General features: G+C 64.0%; 1 protein-coding gene across 2 annotated transcripts in view; it reads left to right on the plus strand.

The window, feature by feature from the left end:
* The first annotated feature begins 281 nt into the window (after positions 1-281).
* The window catches only part of LOC101551201 (mitochondrial import inner membrane translocase subunit TIM16), a 40,992-nt gene continuing 24,336 nt past the window's right edge, over positions 282-16,937 (plus strand). For both annotated transcript variants that reach the window (XM_055136991.1, XM_055136989.1), the window contains exons 1-9: positions 282-456; positions 3,580-3,676; positions 3,960-4,034; positions 5,188-5,258; positions 5,485-5,668; positions 6,088-6,164; positions 6,988-7,038; positions 10,209-10,295; positions 10,640-10,722. In XM_055136991.1, the coding sequence (XP_054992966.1) occupies positions 397-456; positions 3,580-3,676; positions 3,960-4,034; positions 5,188-5,258; positions 5,485-5,668; positions 6,088-6,164; positions 6,988-7,038; positions 10,209-10,295; positions 10,640-10,722 (785 nt within the window). In that variant the 5' untranslated portion in view covers positions 282-396. The remainder of the gene's footprint in view (positions 457-3,579; positions 3,677-3,959; positions 4,035-5,187; positions 5,259-5,484; positions 5,669-6,087; positions 6,165-6,987; positions 7,039-10,208; positions 10,296-10,639; positions 10,723-16,937) is intronic.

A 16,937-nucleotide genomic window follows, 5' to 3' on the forward strand; every position in this document is an offset into this window, starting at 1 on the left:
CGCACAGCCGCTCCCGCTGCCCGGGGGTAGCCTGGGAGCCGCGCGGGGACCGGGGGCGGACAGCGGCGCCGCACGTGACCTCCCCACCCGCGCGGCGGGCCCAGGGCACGGGGGCGTGGCCTCCCGGGGTGTCCGGGCGGTGATTGGTCGGGGGGCGGGGCCGACGGCTAGCGCGCGGAGGGCGAGGGCACCGAGGGCGGGGCCGAGCGGGCCCGAGCGGGCTACTATTGGCCGGGGCAGGGAGGGGCGGGGCCGCGGGCGGTGAGGGGCGGGGCGGGGCGGTGAGCGGCGGGACGCGGGCGGGGCCGGAGGCCGCGGGCGTCGTGGCTGCTCGTCGTGCACCTGAGAGCCGCCGCCCCGGTCCTCCGAGCCGCCACCGTCGCTGTCTCCGCCGCCATGAACCGCTTCAAGGTGTCCAAGTTCCGACACACAGAGGCCCGGCTGCCCCGCCGCGAGGTGAGTCTGCCCGCCGGCCGCCCCTCCCCCCGCGGGCCGGGCTCCGGGACCCCCCGACCCCGCCGGCCCGGGGCGCCCCCTGCTGGCCGGGCCGCGTAGGGGCCGGCCCGCGCCGTCTGGCCAGCGAGGTTCCGCGCTCGCGCTCGCGCTCGCTCCGGGCGACCCCCGCGCTCGGGGGGGCCCCGCCGGCCTCGCCCCGAGACCCCCGCGGGGACGCCGCGAGGCTGCCCGCGTGCCCGGCTTCCGGCCGGCGCCGCCCGGGACCCGCCGCTCGGGCTCCTCCTGCGCCGGCCCGGCCGCCCGTGCGTGCCCGGGACCGAGGGGTGGACGGGCCGACGGCCGGGTGCCCGTGATGATGCCAGTCCGGCTCCCCGGGACCGCGCGCGGGCCGCTGCCTGCCCTCTAGTGACCCCACCAGGGGCCAGCGGACAAGGGGCAGCCCCGGGGTGGCCTTTCCTGCTCCTCCCTGGTGCCGGAGCCCGAAGGTGGACAGGTCAGCTCTGCCCGTCCTTCCTGGTGCCTCCAGCCTGGTGAGGGGGTGCACCCTGAAAGTTTGAATAGGGGTACGGGGTGGGGGGGGGAGGAGTGCCGGGGACAGGCTGAGCGGACTCCCGGGAGGAGGGAAGAGAAGGCTGCTGGGCGGAGGTGCCGTTTCAGCCCGGGCCAGAAGAGTAAGACAGCCACTGCTGGACACGTGGGCTGTCAGAGGTCCCTCCGCTCCCCCCCCTTGGGGTTGGAGTGACGGGGCCAGGGGCCCCCTGAGAGTTTGCAGGGAGTGGTGGGGACGTGGGCCCCATAGTTATTGCTCTGGGTGCAGTAAGGCTGGGTAGAGGGGTCCGGAGTGTTATAGGGGGTTCTCAGTCCAGCAGGGAGATCAGACACCCCTGCGTTACACCCCTGGTCACAGGGGAAGCTTAAACAGTTGGTGCTCGGGAAGTGGGTGCAGGTATTTCCTGGCCCTGCTTTGGGGCGTGAACAAGAACCCCGGGCGGAAAGCCTTGCAAGACTGTCAGGTTCTGGCCGGGCAGGTGGGGGGGTTTCCGGGAGGCCCCGGTGCCCACTGCTTGTCGCGGGCCGGAAGCGGCATCTCTCAGTGCTGACACCATAGAGGAAACGTTTGCGCCCGCCGGCCTGTTTCAGAGGCCCCACTCTGCCGCATGTTCGGGCCCTTCCAGGGGGAGCAGGGTTCACCCGTGGGTGGGACTTGTGCCTTGGTTCCCCCTCTCTGCGCTGTTGCTCGGGGCCTCTTGGCGGGCTTCAGTCCTGGCCCGGGTCTCACTTCTCCTTTCTTTGCTTTTCTCTCTCCCCTTTAGCAGAAACCAGTAGCTCCCCCACCCCGCAGCGTGGACGCGGGTTCCCTCTGGCATTCTTTGCCTCTGACACACCTGCTGGTGCGGTGCCCGGGGGCTCCGGGCCGCGGGCGCCGGGGATTAAGCCCAGGCTTCCCTGTGCAGAGCGGGCGCTCAGCTTCCCCCTCCCAGTGCTACCTCTCGTGAGAAAACTCACTTATTAAGTACCTTCTGCCTGGAGGAACATTTTCTTTTTCCTTTTTAAATTTGGGGGAGGTGGTGTTTGGGCTACACCTGGCGATGCCCAGGGGTTACTCTTGGCTCTGCACTCGGTAATCACTCCCGATGGTGCTCAGGGAGCCATATGGGCTGCCGGCGATCAAACCCAGCTTGGCCACGTGATAAGAAAGCGCTTGATACACTATACTGTCACCCCGGTCCCTGTAGGAACACTCCTTCCTTCCTCCCTGCTTTCTCCTTCCTTCCTCCCTCCTCTCTCCTCTCCTCTCTTCCTTCCTCTCTCCTTTCCTTCCTCCCTCCCTTCCTCTCTCCTCTCCTTCCTTCCTCCCTCCTCTCTCCTCTCTCCTCTCCTCCCTTCCTTCCTCTCTCCTCTCCTTCCTCCCTTCCTCTCTCCTCTCCTTCCTTCCTCCCTCCTCTCTCCTTTCCTTCCTCCCTCCCTTCCTCTCTCCTCTCCTTCCTTCCTCCCTCCTCTCTCCTTTCCTTCCTCCCTCCCTTCCTCTCTCCTTTCCTTCCTCCCTTCCTTCCTCTCTCCTCTCCTTCCTCCCTTCCTCTCTCCTCTCCTTTCCTCTCTTCCTCTCTCCTCTCCTTACTCCCTTTCTCCCTTCCCTCCCTCCTTCCCTTTTCCCTTCTTCCTTTTTCTTCCTTTCCCCAGGGATACTCAGGAGATATTCCAGCTTGGGTGCTCAAGGACCATGGGTGTTGGGGATTGACCCCAGGCCTCCCGTGTGCCAAGCGTGTGTCCCTGCAGTTCATTGCGCGCCCTGTGCTCTCGTGCACTTGAGCTCTCTCCCCACCTCTCTATCTCCCCCCACACACACACCTGCTCAACTGCTCAGAGCTTACTCCTGGTTCTGTGCTCAGGACTTACTCCTGGCAGTGCTCAGGGCACCCGGGATCAAACCCGGGCCAGCTGCCTGCAGGCAGGTCCCCCCGGCTGTCCGGCCACTCTGGCCCTAGTCCGCTGAGCTTTCTCTTGGTGCCCACTTTTGTGTTTGCTGAGGAACCGTGTGACCTGGGACAGGATTCCGTCAGCTGTGGGGAGGGGCCGTCACGTTACTTTCCTGGAGGGACAAAGGCTTCCAGTGGTGCTCTGGGGCCGGGGGGCCACTCCTTGCCATTTCCATGGCTCCAGTCTTCAGGACCTGAGCAGGGGACCCCCAGCGTCACGCCCTGCAGTGCTTCCCGCCCCTGTGTTGCCAGGCACCAAACTGCAGCGTGTGTCCGTCCTTTCCCTTTCCGGACTCGTGTTGTATCCAGTTACCCCTCTTGAGCACGTTTCTTGTTTTTTATTCGTTTTTGTTTTTAGGCCGCACCTGGTGGTGCCCAGGGGTTACTCCTGCCTCTGTGCTCAGGGATTGCTCCTGCCAGGGCTTGGGGGACCACAGGGGATGCCAGGGATCGAACCAGGCACTGTGCAGGGCCAGCGCCCTCCTGCTCACCAGACTGCCTCTCAGGTCCCCCGAGCGAAGCGGTCACTATTCCTTTCTCACGTAGCCCACACATGTCTTATCTAAGTCCTTAAAACTGACCGCCGTCTGCAAGGACCCGGGCTGCAGAGCCGCCTTCCCGAGCCTTCTCTCCCCTCCGCCCCCAGGCCTGGATCTGCAACGTGCGCGCGGGGCCCGCCGCGGCCTACGGGCACAGCATCCGGGCGAGCTGCAGCTGGATCGCCTTCAGTTCCGACCGTCCAGGTGCGCGGCCATCCCGGCATCAGCACTCCCGGGAGGGGACAGCTGGTGTCCTGCTCGGGGCGTGCGAGGGCACACGGCCAGGAAGAATCCCCCCGAGTCTCCCCGGTGTCTTCTGTCCCTGCGTGTCATGGGAGGTCCTGGCGTGGGCTGGCACCTGGCGAGCCTGCCGCCCTGCCCTGTGGGTGGGACCCGAGACCTGGGGAAGGACGGGGAGGCCCAAGGCTCGGCGTGGGGGACGCAGCATCGGCCGGGAGTCACAGCGGTGTGTCTGTCTGTCTGGCAGGTGTCCTGGGCCTGGTGCCCCTGGAAGGCCAGGGCGAGCAGCGGGGGCCCGTGGGCTCCCTGGGCTGCCACTCAGGTGAGTAGGGGGGGCCCACACCCCGTCCCGCCGCTTTCCTTGTGCCCGACTGGTAGGGTCCGAGTGGCGGGGGCTGTGCAGAGCGGGGCCCCAGATTGGGAGGAGGGTCACGCGGCGACTCGGCCCAGCCTGCCGCCTCCCCCGTCCCCTCTGGGGCTGGCCGGCTGCAGGGCCGCAGGCGGCTCACAGAGAGAGCTTTGTTCTGACGGCTGCTTCTGGGGGCGCCCATGCCCGCCCGGCCTGGCCGCCTGCCCACTCCGGGGCCGCAGCTTGCCCTCCTCTCGCGGCACCGCCTGACGGGAGGCGGCCGGGCCGGGGGCGACCCCCGCTGTCCACTGCTGCCCCACGATTCCCGGGCAGCGGGGACATGCCTCCCTGCGGGCAGCCCGGGCTGTCGGCGCCTTTCTTGAGTCCCACAGCCCGGCGCCCACGGAGGCTGGGGGCCCCTCTCTGTGCCCTCAGGACCTGCCCCGGCCCAGGCTCACTCTGTGCTTTGGGGGCTGGGGCGGGGGCGCTGCTCTGCTCCGGGCATCTGCCTGCCCTCCCGCGGGGCCTCAGCGCAGGAAGCTCCCAGGACGTGCGGGCCGGGCAGGGACCACTCCCACTCTGCAAAGCCTGGCGGGCTCTGTGTGGGTGTGTGTGTGGGTGCGTGTGTGGGCGCATGTGTGTGCATGTTTGTTCTTGGGGGTGTGTGCGTGTGTGGCAGGTGTGTGTATGTGCGAGCTTGTGCGTGTATGTGCATGACGGGTATGTGAGTGCTTATGTATATGTGTACACGTGTATGCACATGTGCATGTGTGTGCATGTGGCGTGTGTTGTGTGTTGCCTTTAGGGACAGCCTGGCCTGGCATTTAGCTCCTCTCCTTAGCTGTGCTGCTCTGCAGTGACTTAATTCTCTCCCAAACGAGGGGCGGTCATGAAGGCACAGCATAGAGTCTGGCCTATCTGCAGCCCTGCGCCCCTGCACCCGGCCCCCTCTGCCTCTGTGTCCCGTGGGAGGTGCCCAGGATCTTCGGGTGGGGGACCGGGCGAGCACCAGTGCCTGGCACTGAGGGGCTTCCTGCCACGTGGGCCCCGCCAGGCGGGGGTGGGGGTGCGTGTCTTGAGGGCCACGGGCCAGACCAGCAAGGCTCCCCTCTGCGCCACCCCACAGACCTCGTCACGGACTTGGATTTCTCGCCCTTCGATGACTTCCTGCTGGCCACGGGCTCTGCTGACCGGATGGTGAGTGAAGTTGCGACCCCTGAACGGGACCCTCAGCTTCCGGTATCCTGTTCCCCGCCCCTCCGCAGCCCTTCCCGTCAGCCGGGCTAGGATCTTCTGCGCTGCCCACTGTCCAGAACCTGCGGCAGGCACGCGCCTAGGCCCTGGGCGTTGGGGCATTAATGGGGGAGTCAGCCCCCCGCTCCCCTCCCGGGGCCCCAGACTCACGGGTCACTCCCTCCCACAGGTGAAGCTGTGGCGGTTGGCGGCGCCCGGCCAGGCCCTGCCCTCCGCGGCTGGGCTCGTGCTGGGCCCTGAGGACGGGCCCGTGGCTGCGCTTCAGTGGCATCCCACGGCCGACGGCGTGCTGCTGAGCGCGGCGGGCACCGCGGCCAAGGTGTGGGACGCGGCCCGGCAGCAGCCCCTCACAGGTACCTCCGTTGCCCCGCCCGCTTCTCTTCCCCTCCTGTACGGCTGTCCTCACCTGCCGGCGGACACCCAGGCGCCCCTCCTGGCATGGCCCCAGGCCCCCCAGAGCAAGGAGGCAGCCCCAGGCGCTGATGCAGGGGCTGTCCAGGAGGGGGCGCTGCGCCTGGTCCCTGCCCTCTCCCTGTCGGCTCGGGCTGGCCGCGGGGCGGAGGGCTGTGCCTGTGCCATGTGTCCACGGGCACATTCCCCAGTGGCACGTCGGGGGGTCCCTGTAGGTGCGGGCACAGAGGCTCGGGCTGATGGCCAGTCGGGGGTGGAGGGGAGCGCCAGGCCGAGGGTCCCTCTTGGCTGTGCCCACCCCTAGCTGGCCCCCTGCTCCCACTGGTCTGGGCTCGCTCTGACCTGGGCCCCTTCCCTGCAGAGCTGGCAGCCCACGGGGACATGGTGCTGGGCGTGGCCTGGAGCCAGGACGGAGCCCTGGTGGGCACGGCCTGCAAGGTAAGCCGGTGGGGCCATCTCTGCTCTGCCACCGTGTCACAGGGCCTTGGTCCTCAGGGGTCACTGTAGCCTGGGTGGCGTTTGTGGGGCAGGATCCTCTCTGACCCACCTGAGAACCGGGGCGCCTGGGGAGACGCCACCTGCTCTGTCCACGTGGCACCTCTCCCCCATACCAGGGCACCGTGCCCGCCCCGTGCCCAGCCAGGGGCCTGGGGATGGGGAAGGGCAGGCCCATTGGAGGCGGGGTTCCGGGGGAGAGGCGAGAGCAGTGTGGGTCAGCACGTCCTGCCCAGAGCAGCAGCTGTGCGCGCAGGGGAGAGCGGAGGCGCTGCCCCCTCCCGAGTGCCCGCTAGAGGGCGCGCCGGGCCCGCGGATGGCGGCGCCTGTCAGCCCACGAGCTCCAGGCCCGCTCGGCACGCCCCGAACCCGGGCCCTGTGCCTGGAATGCGGTGCCTGGGGCTGGGGGTGCCCAGGTCGCGCGCTGAGGGTGGGGCTGGCATTGGAGCCCTGCCCGGCCCGTGTGTCCTCCCCCTCCCACCTGCCGCCAGGTCCCGGGAAAGCCCGAGTCTCCTGCGCCCTGCCCGGTGCTCCTGCTGGCCGGTTTGCTGCATGTGTACACGCATGCACATACATGCACACACGCACACTGACGCCCGGTCCCAAGTCCCTGCTGGACGTGACCACTCTGCTTCCGTGCCTTCACTGGGGCCCTCACACACGCCCAGCGAGGCTGTGCGACCGTCTGGGGGGCCAGGGGAGTGTGGGGAGGTGGGTTGGTGGCGGGGACCCCGCGTGCTCACCCGATTCCCCTCTGCCTCTCCAGGACAAGCAGCTGCGCCTCTTTGACCCCCGGGCCCAGCCCGAGGCCTCCCAGGTAAGAGGGGGCCGAGTTCTGCCGGGCCCCTGCCCCCCTGCAGGAGCCTGGGGAGCGTGGGGTCACCTGGGGCCGGGTGGGCTCCCGCAGCTGGAAGCGCTTGCCGGGCCCCAGGACAGCGGCTGTGGTCACAGGGCGGCCAGGCTGCCCACGGGCCCTAGCCCTGGAGGCGTCCCGTGGCCGCAGGAAGCTAATTCGAGATTCCAGCTTCCTCCCCGTGTCCAAGCCCTCGCCTCCACCCACCTTCCTGGCATGGCGGCCAGCAGCCACCTCCGAGCCAACAGGGCGTGTCCCCGCCCCCCAGCCTTCGTTCTGCACACCCTCCGCTCCCACGGGACCCCCAGTCTGTGCCGAGGTCGCCTGGCTGTGGGGCCGGGGCTTAGGGCTTCCCCGAGGAGGCAGATTTGAGAAGCCAGTGAGGAGAGCCAGTCAGCATCCTAGAAAGAGAATTTTCTAGAACCTCAGGCACCTTCTTCCCTGAGTTCAGGGGCTGGAGCCATAGTACAGCCAGTGAGTAGGGCCTGGCACGCGGCTGACCTGGGTTCGATTTCTGACGCACCCTATAGTCCCCCCAAGTCCGCCAGAACTGGTCCCTGAGCGCAGAGAGACGGGTAAGGCCTGAGCCCTGCTGGCTATGACCCAGAAACATAAAATCAAACCATAAACTTCAGAAGAAAGTGGAGCTCAGCGCTCACCAGCTCTGGGCTGGGACACCCCAGCAGCGCCCCCCACCAGGGCTCAGGGGTCTTGGAGCGGCTTGCACGCCACAGCAGCGAGGAGGGCCCAGGGTCCCCTGCACGGCCCCTCCCGAAGCCAGTAGTGGCCGGAGGCCCGTCTCGCCAGGGGAGCAGCAGTAGCCGTAGTGGCGGCGGAAGTGGTCAGCGCTGGCCATGGAAGCCGGACGCCTGACTGGACGCTGTGGGGGACCCTCAGGCCCCGCAGGGAGGTTGCGGCGGGGACCTTCTGAGGCTGTGCCGGGAAGCGGGAGACAGCGCCCTACCCCTCCTGCCTGCGCGGCCTCGGTCAGCCCCCTCCTTCCTCCAAGCCCCCTGCGCGCACACGCACACATGCACGCACGCACACACGCACACATACACGCGCACATGCACACGCGCACAGAGGCGGGGTGGGGGCGGTGGCCGCGGGCCAAGGGGCTCTGAGTTCCGGGGGCGGGAGGGAGGGTCTGGTTCTGGAGGAGCCCCTAGAGGGGCTTCTGGGCCCCAGACCTGGGAAGAGCGTGGGCGGGGGCAGCAGCGGGCCTGGAATGCCGCCCCCCTCGCTCCCCTCGGCGGGCCCTGCCCCCCGCTTCCGCCCAGGGCATCTGGCCCACACCTGGCTTCTATTAGGGAAACCGCTGTTGGCGGCCAGGCCGGTGTGAGCGAGGGGCCGGCGCGGGGAGGCCTTCGGGGGGCACAGCGTCTCGAGAGCCTCCCCCCCCCTCCATGCTGAGGGGGGGCGCCTTCCCGCTCCCTCTGCGGGCGCCACCACCTCCCCCTGGGCCAAAGCCTGGGGGCGGGGCGGTGGGGACCCCAGGGGCACGGGGTGCCGGGGAGCAGCAGCCTGGGGCACCCCGGGTGATGGGGCCCCACCCAGCCTCAGAGCGTGCGGGCAGGTGTGGGGGTCTCACTGGGCAAAGGCGCTTCCCCGTGGCCCTGCCCCGCACAGGAAGTGTTGCCATGGTGACGGGAGGGGGTGTTGGCTCCACTGAGGCTGGAATGCAGGGTATGTGCTGCCGCCCCTGTGCCGTGCGGGCGGACCCGCAGCCCAGACCCTGTGACGGGCGGGCCCCGATCCCAGACCCTGTGACGGCGGGCCACGACCCCTGGGGTAGAGAGGCAGGCCGTGCCCGCAGGCAGAGCTGCAGGTCTGAAAAGTGACTGCGGTGGCACTGTCCTGGGTCCCCTGGGTGACAGTGCTGGGCCCCGACTTGCCTTGCACAGTTGACCAGCATCAGTCCCCGCCCCTCGTGTGGTCCCCCAGGCCCCCCAGGGATGATCCCCGAGCACTCAGTGACCCCAAAGCTGGGAGCGGTACCGAGCTGGACTCAGCAGCTCTGCCCCCCTCCTCCCCTGCATAGCCCAGGCCCACTCCCCCAGTGAGTTTCTAGAAGCTTCTGGAAAGTGGGGTGCCAGGAAGCAGCCCGGGCCCTGGGCCTTGCTGCTCTTGCCTGGGGACAGAGTCCCTGCTGCCCCCCCCAGGATCGAGGGTTGCGGGGAACGGCTGTCTGGTTTCTCCGCGCGGTGCTGCGCGAAGCCCCCCATGACCCTCAGTCTGACTCCCTGCACTGGGTTCAGCCTGGGCCCAGGCGGCTGGAGGGACGATGCAGGGTCTGAGTGTGGCTGGGAGAGACCCCCAGGTGCCAGCAGCGGTGGCACAGACCCCGGCTCGAGGGACGTGCAGACTGGGCGGTGCTGGGGTTCGGGTGCGGGAGCGCAGGCCGCCCCGGGGGGGGGGGGGGACGGCAGCCCCTCCTCTCCCTCCTGCAGGGCTCCTGGTGGTGGGACTCGGGGCTGCTCGGGCGCAGTTGGGGACGCTTTCCGTTGCTACGTTTCCGGGGGCCACTGGGAGACCAGTGAGGGGGGCCTCTGCTCGCCTGTGCTGGCCCCCTGCCCCCTGCCCAGGGCGTGTGGCCGGCGCCCTGCATGTGCACCCCCACCGGGGCGGGAGCGTGGAGCCAGGGGTCTCTGCAGGCCTGAGCCCCCTGCCCGCACACGGAGGAGCACGGGGCCCGTTCTCAGGCTCGTCCCCCCTCGCGTCTCCCACGCTGGCCGGGCCCCTCCGCCGCCTCCCCCGTCCATTCCCAAGGACAGCGTGGGAAGCCGGGAGGAAGCTGGCCACAGTTTGGGGTGAGCTATTTTTGGTAACAGGGTCTTTCGTCTCAGGCTCCAGGGGCCCGGGGTGACGGGAGGGAGGTGTTTGCATTTCCTCCAGCCCCGGGCCCCCCCACCCCGGCTGGGCCCCGGGGACAGGCCTGCCCGCGGCCTGAACTCGCCTCTCCTCCCTGGCCGGACGCCTGGGGGGGCATCAGGCACGCGAAGCCCGGGGGGTTAGGGGGCCGCTCACAGGGAGGACAGGACTCTCCGGGGCCCCGGGGCGCAGCGCCCACATGCCACGAGCCCCCCTTGGCCTCCCACCGGGAGACCAGCGGCTCACTGCCCTCTCCCCCCCAGCGCACGGAGGCCCACGCGAACAGCAGGGACTGCCGGCTGGCGTGGACAGGCACCCGGGAGCACCTCGTGTCCACCGGCTTTAACCAGGTACCCCCATGCCAAGGGGAGTCGGGGGCACCCCCAGCCGCAGGCTTGTCCATATACGGCCCGCGTGTGGCCAGGCCCGGGCCCCAGGGGAGCAACTGCTGGAAAACGCAGATTCCATTCGCAAGAGCTAAGCCTGACCCTGGGAACCGTGTCCGCCCAGGGAGCTGGTCACGAGGGAGCTGTCCCCATCCCTTGTCACCCAGGGTGCTCGTGACAGGGCGGGTCACGAAAACCCACTCTGCCCCCTTCCTGGAGCCCCCTACCTCTGCTCGGGGGCAGTGCCCTGTGCCAGGCTGTGCCCCGCGGCTGTCCCCCGCCTCATCACCCCGCCCCTCCCCCCGCAGATGCGCGAGCGGGAAGTGAAGCTCTGGGACACGCGTCACTTCTCTGTGGCCCTGGCCACCCTCAGCCTGGACACCTCGCAGGGGTAGGAGCTGGTGGGGGCCGGGCCGGGTTGTGGGGTGCTGGGACCCTGTGGGGAGGCGTGGCTCACCAGAAGGATTGGGGCGGGGGTCCAGAGCCAGCCTGCACCCGCCCATGCCCCGCCCGAGGACTCCCCATTAGGGGGGGCGTCAGTGGAGGGGCCTGAGGGGCGGGGAGGTAGGGCGAGGCCTTTGTGCCAGCAGCTGAGACCCAGTGTCGCAGGGCATGGAATCACATGTCCTGGCTGGCCGAGGCCACGGGGATGAGGTGGACACGCTGGAGGCCAGTTTGGAGCCAGAGCACCAACCACGGGAGCTGCTGTGGGCGGGGCTTGCGGGGGGGTCACCTCTGGGCAGAGAGTGGGCTTGCTGGGGTCAGTGCCGCTGATCCCGGGACTCTCGCCAGGCTCTGCCTTCCCAGCTGGGAAACCAAGTCTCGGGCACAGGCGTGGGCAAGAAGGCCGAGTGCCCCGAAGTCTACAGGGCGCCCCCTGTGGGTGCCGTCCCCGCTGTGCCAGCCCCATCCCCCACCAGCCCTGCAGGTCGGGAAAGGGTGCCAGGCTTCCCGGCTTCTCCACCCACCACTTCCTGCCTCCCTGGCCCCGCCCCTGGCCCGCCCCAGGCAGCCCCCGCCCAGCCCCATCTTGGCCCCTGGAGGAGTGAGCGATGCCCAGACCCCATGGTGCCACCGGCCAAGGCTGACCCTGTAATTACGGCAGTTAAGAATAGCCTCCCAGGGCCATTCAGGCCTGGAATGTCTCAAATCACTCCCAGATGGGCAGCCAGACCCGTGTCCCGCCCCCTCCACCCCCAGGCCTGGCCCCTGCCCTGCGCCCTTGGCGGAGCTGCTGGGCCTCTCCGTCCCCTCCAGGACTGGTGGACACGTGCCAGCCCCCAGGCTCCTGGCAGCCGGGTCCCCCTGGCTGCCTGAAGGGGAAGTGTGCGTCTGCCCCGTGGGCATGGTCCCCGGAGCCCCCCTCCCACTCACCCCTGCACTTCCCAGACTCTCACTTGGGGCCTTTTGGAGCTCCAGGGGGCAGGGCAGCCCGTCCAGGGTCCCCTGCCTCCCCCTCGTCCCTCACCCTCTGAGGCAAGAGCGGGGCTAGTGGAGCAGCTCAGGCCAGAGGAGAGCGTGTGTGTGCACGTATGTCTGTGCTCATGTGTGTCCCGAGTGCCTTTGTGTCCATGCCTGTGTCCTGCTCATGTGCACCGTGTGTTCATCTGTGCTCATGTGCCTGAGTCATGTGTACTCATATACCCATGTGTGCTGTCCATTCTCATGTGTGTATCCACGTGTTGCCCCTGCATATGTGCTGTGGGGGTGGGGCCAGATGTGGGAGGGTCTCTGGAGGGTCCCGAGAAGCCACTCCTCACCTGTGCAGCTTCTCCCCCCACGACCCCACCCTCTCCCGCAGGCCCAGGCCCCACAGGAGCCACAGGGACCCCTTCTCTGCCACCCTGGCCCGGGTGCCTCTCCAGCCTGTGCCGCCCGACCTGGGGATGGTGGGGTGAGGGTGCGGGGAGCAGTGAGATGCAGAGAGCCGGGACGGGGTGCGCAGAGCCGGGACGGGGCGCGGAGAACCGGGATGGGGCGCGGAGAGCCGGGATGGGGCACGGAGAGTCGGGATGGGGTGTTTAGAACCGGGAAGGGGTGCGTAGAGGCGGGACGGGGTGTGCAGAGGCGGGACGGGGTGCATAGAGCCGGGATGGGGCGTGAAGAGCCGGGACAGGGTGCATAGAGCCGGGACGGGGTGCGCAGAGCCGGGATGGGGCGCGGAGAGTCGGGACGGGGTGCATAGAGTCGGGATGGGGCGTGGAGAGTCAGGATGGGGCATGGAGAGCCGGGACGGGGTGCGCAGAGCCGGGATGGGGCGTGGAGAGTCGGGACGGGGTGTATAGAGCCGGGACGGGGTGCGCAGAGCCGGGATGGGGCGTGGAGAGTCGGGACGGGGTGTATAGAGCCGGGAAGGGGTATGTAGAGCCGGGACGGGGAGTGGAGAGTCGGGATGGGGTGTATAGAGCCGGGAAGGGGTATGTAGAGCCGGGACGGGGAGTGGAGAGTCGGGATGGGGTGTATAGAGCCGGGAAGGGGTATGTAGAGGCGGCACGGGGTATGCAGAGCGATGATACAGGCAAGGCAGAAGCGGCGGGGCGGGTCTCTGTTCACTCACCACTCTCAGGCGCTTCGATATTTCTGAGAGTGAGAATATTGGATAATAAAGATGCTCAGGGCCGGAGCGATAGCACAGCGGGGAGGGCATTTGCCTTGCACGTGGCCAGCCCAGGTTCGGTCCCTGGCATCCCATATGGTCCCCCAAGCACCGCCAGGAGTAATTCCTGAGTGCAGAGCCAGGAGTAACACCTGAGCATCTCTGGGTGTGACCCAAAAAAGCAAAAATAAATAAATTAATAAAGATTCTCAGACTCAGAGTTGGGGAGTAGAAAGTTGACTGGTGAGTAGGAGAGGAAGAGGAGTCCCGGGCGGGGAGGGACCTCGTGCAGGACTGAGTTAGCTGTGGCTGCTTCTGGGAGACTCGGAGGAAAACCAGGCCTCGGCTACAGTTCCTGATCGCATCCTGTGACTCCGGGTCTGGCCCAGGAGAATATGGTCCCGGCACTCCGGGAATGTGAAGGGAAGAGCCGTGGGGTGAGGAGCGGCTGGTCAGTGTGGGAAATGGAACTGCAGGCGGGGGAAACTGGGCTCCCCTCTTGTAGGCAAGGGGAAACTGAGGCCTCCTTGTTCATTCTCCCCTCTCAGAGACGAAGCCCTGATGCAGTCAGGAAATGGGGTGGCGAATCTCTCTGGCTTTTTGGTACTGACTTTTGGGGTGTTGCTCACATAGGGGGCCCGGGCAGTCAGGGGTGTTAGGAAGGGGAGAAGCCTGGAGGTCTGCGGTGCCTCAGTTGCCTGCACTCATGGTTCCATTCCTGTCGGCTGTGACAAGCAGAGGTCCCCCACAGGGCGAGAAGGGCACGACCCAAGCCAACCACGCCCACGTGTTTTCCGTGCAAACTGCTTTGGAGAAGCTGCTCCCGTGTGTGGCTTCCTTGTAGCCTGCCGGGGGGTCTGTGTTTACCTGGACTCGCTCAGAGACGCGGTGGTCCCTTGCAAGCAGAGGGCATAGGGCAGGCTGAAGAGGGCTCGTGCCTAGGGGGTGGGAGTGATATTTGGAGGTCAAGGCTAACTGTACCCCGGTTTAGAGGCCCCGTTTAGGGCCTGGCGCTGAAACAGCCATTGGAAGAGGGGAGAGGACGCGGAGATGGTGGTCTGGCGTCCCGTCAGTCCTCTGGGTTATCAGGCTCGCCCAGGCCACCCTCGTGACATCTCACTCTGGTGATTCCCTTTCTTCAGGGCCATTTCTGACCCGCCTGTTGCCCGTGTCACGTTGTTTAGAGAGTGGGACAAAGGTATGGGCATCCCTTGAGAACAAACAACTCCGGCAAGAGACTGAAGGCTACCAGAGGTTATTCTGCCCTTTTGAGGGGGTCTTTTCTGATGAAGCACTAGCAGATTAGCAAGACCCCGATTGAAATCACTTTGAACAAAGTCCAAGTTCTGAGCCGCACCCGCCGGTGCCTCCCAGGCTGTGGCTGGTTCTACTCTGGATTCTAACTGGGGGTTTTATTTCCCTCTGTGGACCAGGAATATGGGTTTTCACACCAAAACCATGTCCGTGAAATGAACCATGGTTTCCTCTCCACCTTTGCATTTAACATAGCAGATTGTTTGTCTTTAATAAAAGTGGCTGTTACTTTGCGCAGCCGCAGGAAGACCTGGGGTGGTAACTTTCAACACTGGGTTTAGTTAGATTAGAGCAAGGTGGCTTTTCCCAGGAAGGATTTGGCCATAGTTTCCAGCCACAGGCCTCCGGCCCGTCTGTTTTAGTTTGCCTAACCCCAAGGGTCCTTCTAGGTGTCGGTGATAGAGGCTCCACTTCTGCCATTAGAGACCGTCTCTTTATGATGCTGCCTCCTTAAGATGTGCTCTCAGAGGCAGGATGGCACGCCTGCCCGGGTCCCTCTGAGGCCCTCGGTGGAACCCATGCATTGGGTCTAAGGCCAGTCTTAGAGCAGCTGAAGCTTGAGTCAATATGACGGATGTTCAGGATCCGTAAGACCCGCCTGCAGTTTGGCGTGTAGGAGTTCAGAGCTGTTCCTGGGAGGTTTCCAGTTAGTTAAGTGGCACTTGGTTACCCTGTTAATAGAGTAACGGAGGGCCCGTTACCATCTTTCAGTAAGATATCCCACTTTACCAGATCTATGCAAATGATATTGCCAGAGAGGAGTAAGTATGTTAAAGGTGTTAAGAAGAGAAAAGCAAGCTGTCCCCTCTTACCGTAGATGCAGTTTGCCCGTTTGCTATGGGCCCTAGTCAAAAGCAGCGTTATGATCTGTAGAGATAGAATAAGCAGTTTAACAATGTCATGTTTAATTAATTTAGTCCCCTGTTGAAAACCTTGATTTCCTATCCAGTTATCAAGAGCACTGTAACAGGAGTCCAGATCATTCATCAGGTCTCTTCCATGGACCTGCCATAGAGTATTAGAACAATTCTACAGATACGATTTATTTTTTAATTTTTTAATTTTTATTTTATTTTATTAAATCACCGTGTGGAAGATTACAATGCTTTCGGGCTTAGGTCTCAGTTATACAATGCTGAAACAACCATCCCTTCACCAGTGCCCATATACCACCACCAAAAAAAAAAAAAACCCACACAGTAAACCTCCCATCCCGCCCCCCCTACAGATACGATTTAAAGATATAAGGAGATCTTTAAATAACAATCCAGCTTCATCATAGATTCTTTCCTTAAAATACAACCTCAGACCTTCTGCATATTCCTTTACTTTCTCAAACCTGTAACTTTCCTTCATTCCATTTCAAAACCAGCATCACTTCAGCAGGATTCCTTTTTGTTTCCCTCTGATGGTATCTCCACCCATTGACTTTCTTACTCAAAAGATGCATCTACACTCCTTCCTTTTTTTTTTTTAATTTTTTTTTCTTTTTGGGTCACACCCAGCGATGCTCAGGGGTCACTCCTGGCTCTGCACTCAGGAATTACCCCTGGCCGTGCTCAGAGGGCCATATGGGATGCTGGGAATCGAACCGGGGTCGGCCACGTGCAAGGCAAATGCCCTACCCACTGTGCCCACTCCAGCCCCCTACACTCCTTCCTTATAGTCACATCTCACAGCTTTAACCTCCGTATTTTACTGAACTTAATGCAGCCTGATCTCCCAAGAAGTTTTTTTTTGGGGGGTCACACTCATTGATGCACAGGGGTTACTCCTGACTCATGCACTCAGGAACTAACTCCTGATGGTGCTCAGGGGACCATATGGGCTGCTGGGAATTGAACTCGGGTCGGCCGCATGCAAGGCAAATGCCCTACCAGCTGTGCTATCCCTCCAGCCCCAGAAGTTTGGACACAAGTTGCTAATCTTTATCTCATTGGCATGACTAAACCGTACACTGCAGTAATCTTTCAAGAGCATTAAATCAGTTCTATAGATGTCCAAAAGGCTTACAGTGCCCACAATTAAAGATCTTAAAATATATTACCCTGGGCAGAAGTTCACTTCAAATTAGGAATTATGTGATGGTGCTTCTCATGAAGTTCTAACATATGAGCAAGCATTTATACTATCTCTGTAGTAACATGTATTGGGCAGGTTAGCAGCATAGTCTGAAAAAAGCTAATTCCTGTCACTTCCCACATTTTCTATCCAATTCTCCGTGTTCAGAAGCCACTGAAGCCCCACGGGCTGAGTGTGAAAGAGGCTCACTGTGCTTCTGCGGTGGGCACGTCGGGCTGCTCTGAGTCCACCCAGCCGGGTATCTCTAAACACTGATAGAATGAAAGTTTTGCAACCCATTTTGTAACTCTAGAAACGCATGTTGCCAACTAAACCATTACTCTTTGAACCTGTTTTTACGTACTATGATCATTTCAACTCACAAGATTTTCCAGGTCTGATATTCTAATAATCCAGTGCGGAAACAAAACATACACGTGCATTTAAACATACCAGCATAAGAAAACCTTTAAACTATTGATATTTATGAAACACAAAAAAAAAAAACTTCTTTGACTTATCTTCCGTAGTTTCTGTACCTTAGTTATTTTCGAAACAGCCTTATTTCTGGCTACAAGTGGCCGAGGCGTGTCAGCGAGAGGCCACAGTCTCCAGAGTCCTTATCTCCCTTGAGC

The sequence above is a fragment of the Sorex araneus genome, chromosome 4, assembly GCF_027595985.1.
Source record: "Sorex araneus isolate mSorAra2 chromosome 4, mSorAra2.pri, whole genome shotgun sequence".
Classification (NCBI taxonomy): domain Eukaryota; kingdom Metazoa; phylum Chordata; class Mammalia; order Eulipotyphla; family Soricidae; genus Sorex; species Sorex araneus.